The sequence below is a fragment of the Galeopterus variegatus genome, unplaced genomic scaffold (assembly GCF_000696425.1).
Source record: "Galeopterus variegatus unplaced genomic scaffold, G_variegatus-3.0.2 Scaffold12141, whole genome shotgun sequence".
In the NCBI taxonomy this organism is placed as follows: domain Eukaryota; kingdom Metazoa; phylum Chordata; class Mammalia; order Dermoptera; family Cynocephalidae; genus Galeopterus; species Galeopterus variegatus.
Window position 1 is genome coordinate 57,913 of NW_007738252.1, and position 3,736 is coordinate 61,648.

The 3,736-nt window shown below is 56.9% G+C and overlaps 1 protein-coding gene across 1 annotated transcript; it reads right to left on the reverse strand.

The window, feature by feature from the left end:
- Positions 1-1,367: 1,367 nt before the first annotated feature.
- On the reverse strand, positions 1,368-1,943 carry LOC103610956 (transmembrane protein 178B-like). The gene has a single exon (XM_008595008.1). It carries the CDS (start codon positions 1,923-1,925, stop codon positions 1,368-1,370), a length of 558 nt encoding a protein of 185 aa, XP_008593230.1. The 5' UTR covers positions 1,926-1,943.
- Between the last annotated feature and the right edge of the window lie 1,793 nt (positions 1,944-3,736).

Consider the following 3,736-nt stretch of genomic DNA (forward strand, 5'->3'; position numbering starts at 1 on the left):
ATAAAGTCACCCATTGTCAAAAACTATTCTATTTCTTCTTGTTTTCCTACTTCTTAATCCAACCCCATGTTGCTCTCTTCTGGAATCCCCTAATACCCTGCAGATTTTTACAGTGTCGTAGAGCTCCAAATAGTCACTCTGCTCTAATAAGAACCTAATCATGAAGGAGAAGGGATGTTTGTAGTATTAACACACCCATAACTAAATCAGCTAAAATCCCTAGTCATTCTGAAGAAGCTACAAAACAAACACTAAGATGGATTCTCTCTCTGGACCCACCGCACCTAAACCATAACCACTGCTTGACATTCTTAAACAATTCACTTTTTTTTTTTTCTGAAGCAACAAAATTTTTTTCCTATCAATTTCAATACTTCTACAAATCAAAGAACATCAGTTCTTACAAATATTGTTTAAAAACAGCAACAGCATTATAACAAGAGACATTAAGAACTACTTTATGATTTGGCTTCAAAGCACTTTGCAAATAATAGCATGGTTGTCACCGTGGCATCACCATTTAGTAGTTGAAGAGAATAAAACATGGGAAGGAGGGAACAAGACTCGTAAAATGTGCACATTTTCTCAGGATGCAGCTACCACAGAAGAAAACATATTCCTTTCCTCAGAGCAATTATCGATACACATCCAAGCTATATTTCAGTGATTTGATAAAACAGGATGGTCCCCAAAGTATAAATCATACAAGATTTGCAAGTTACATTAGATAAGCAAAATTTAAAAAATTTTTGTAATCATATTAAAGTATCAAATAAATTTTTATCATCAGTACATACAGCTTGTTTTCTGCTTTGGTATACTTTGGGTATTTTTTATGTAAATCTTCTGAAAGTCCTTTTTTTTTTTTTGTAATGCCCACTTTAGCGTTACCCAAAGAACTACTTTGTGCTTATTAGACCCAGCTGATGTTCAATGCACACGTCACTTCTGTCAACCACTCTTTCATAAGGAGAAATAAAGAATTGTGCTATGATGCTACTGGCCAACAGGTTTTGAGCTGCTATAGGGCAGGAACTGTGATTTATTGATGTTTATGTGACCAATTCCTGCACCGTGCCTGGTATAGTAGAGCACTCAGCCAACGCTTCTTGTCTGTGAGATGTTTTCCCCAATTTCCCTTGATTGAATCACTTCAACATCTAAAACAAAGATTAGAATTGGGAGCCTGTCTGCCCCTGACACATCACTCTCAAAGGGCTTCCTTGAAGGGCACAACGTTATAGATTCCCTTCCTTCTAGAGGCCGATGAAGAATTACCCTGGATAAAAACCTTGTATGATGAAATTCCAAGTGAATCCCAACAGACAAGAGGCCAGGGAGAGAATTAAGCCTCCCACCACGCTTCACTACCAGCTGTTGAGAGGCAAGCTCTGGCCACTCCGAGGCTCGGCCAGGCCTGTAGGAGCGGATGGCCTGGGACCAGGAGATACGACAGCCTGTGCCAGGCGGAGAGAGGCGAGAGGCTGCGGGGCGCAGAGGCCCCGGGCTCCCCGCAGCGCCACGCCTCGCGCCCAGCGCTTACCTTTCCGAATGAGGGCGGCGATCTCCGGGTCGAAGCCCTGCCGGTGGCACTTCCTCCAGAGGCCCATGTTGGTGGAGTTGTACTGCCGGCTGCACTCGTCCGCGGGGCTCATGGCGAAGAGCTGCCGGCGATTGCGGGCCCGGAGGAGTTTGCCCTCCCAGCGGTCCAGGCGCGAACGGCTGGCCCGGAGCGGCAAGTTGTTGTTGTTGTTGTAAATGAAGCCAGGGTCGACCCGGCGGGTGTTGAAGGCCTTGCACCTGTCCCTGTGCTTCCTGGCGTCCGTCTCGTACCAGTGGTCCGAGCAGATGGCCACGGCCAGCATGCCGAGGGCGCAGAGCGCTAGCGAGAGGCCCGTGTAGAGCAGTAACCTTCCGGCAGCCATGCCTCCGCTTCGCGGCTACACCATGGGCATGATCCGCCGCAGCCTGGCCTTCCCTCGGCGCGCCCGGAACAAAGCGGCGGGCGGCCGGGCTGGGGGGGTGGGGGTGACAGGAGGGGGACTCGCTCCGCGGCGCCCCCTCGGCCCCCGCCTACCGGTGCGCGGCCCGGGGACTGCGGGGATGGGGGCGGGCAGCCTAAAAAGTTCTGACCCGGAGAGGCTCCCGCGGGCTCCTGCGCATCCTCCGAGGCAGGTGCAGCCTCCGGAGGCTGCGAGCCCGGCACGGCCGCCTCCCCTCCTCTCCCCGCCCCGCAGGAAGCGACTGCTCCGAACCGGCCTCCTCGGCGCGCAGCCCTAGGGCCGGAAACTAAACACCAAGTGCCCTCGACTGCGGTGGGGCTTGCTGGGCTGGCTTTCTTTGTGCAGGATGGTGACAGGACCGACTAGCCTAGCTTTCTGGGGACGGGAGTGAGTGTGCTGTCAGGAGGAGCCGCTCGACTACAGGACGAACCGAAGCACCTCCGATGCGGCCGGCCGGCCGGCCAGGGCAAACGCCAGATGCCAGGGCTGGCTGCCCCGAGCCCCGCCTGGGTCTCCCTCTCACCGACTGCAAGCGAAGACGCGGGGCGCGCACGCAGAAATGTTCTTCCTCTCTGGGTCAGGTCTTTTACAGATCACCGCCCTCTGGTCACCAGCAGGTTCCTTGCTCCTTCTGGTCCGCGCGCTGCGCTCAGAGGCGGGCTCCCTGCGGACGCAGGGTGTCGGCCGACCTCTCCCCGCGAGCTCCCGGGTCGCCTGCCTCTGGCCTCGCCATTCGGGCGGCCCCTTGGGCCGATGGCGCGGTCACCCCGGCGGCGTTACGGGACGAGTCCTGGCCCGGGGTTTGCGAAGACTGGGCGGCAGCTGGTGGGCGCAAGGGGCGGGCTGTGCCGAGGAGGGCGCACGGCGCGGGGCGCTCCGATCTCGGCGCACGGTGTTTTCAACACCATGGACAGGTCGCGCCGTCGCTGCGCGCTGCCTGACCTGCCGCCAGCCCCCGGGGCGTCATGCCGCTGTCTCCAGCGCCGTCTTCTTCCTGGAGTGTCCACCCGGCCGCCGCCAGACCCGCCTCTCCCGCGACGCCTCCGCCTCACTTCACCTGGCTCCGGGTAGCCCCGGGAGCGCACTGCCGCCCCTCGAAACAACCTGCCCTCTTCTCCCGCCACCTGAGCCCCTGGCACTCCGGCACCAACTGGGATCAATCGCTCTCAGGTTGCACCATTTTCTTCGCAGCCCACCCAGGCGCCGAGATGCCGGCTCACTCGGCGGCGTGCGGAGAATCCCGTCCCGGCCTCGGCGTCCCACGATCAGGCTTCTGGCGCGCAGTGGCCGCCGAGGTGAATGGGACGAGGGTGGAGGAGGGAGGCTGGATCGCTCTCCTTCCCCTCCCTGCCTTCTCCTCTAGCCGCGGTGGCTCCGATGACTCGCAGGCTCGGCGGGTGCCCGGAAGGAGCGAGAACCCAGGCTGCGCCCGGGGGGCTGGGGAAATAGCATCGCCCGGGTGCGGGCGCCGGAGGAAGCCGCTGCCGCGCTCGCTCGCTCGCTCGGCTCCGGGCGCTGCAGCCTTGGCTAAAACCCACAGACGAGAACACGGAGCGCGCAGCCAAAAGCTAGTGATGTCATCCGTGCAACGTGAGCCTCATCTCTTATTTGTCTAGCCTCCTTAAAGATAAACTGCACCATTTCCCGGGCACGAAATGTCTAAGCCTTATTCTTTGACTAGGCAAGTCAATGGTGTCTAGAAAGGTATGTGCCCAACCACATCCATATTGATG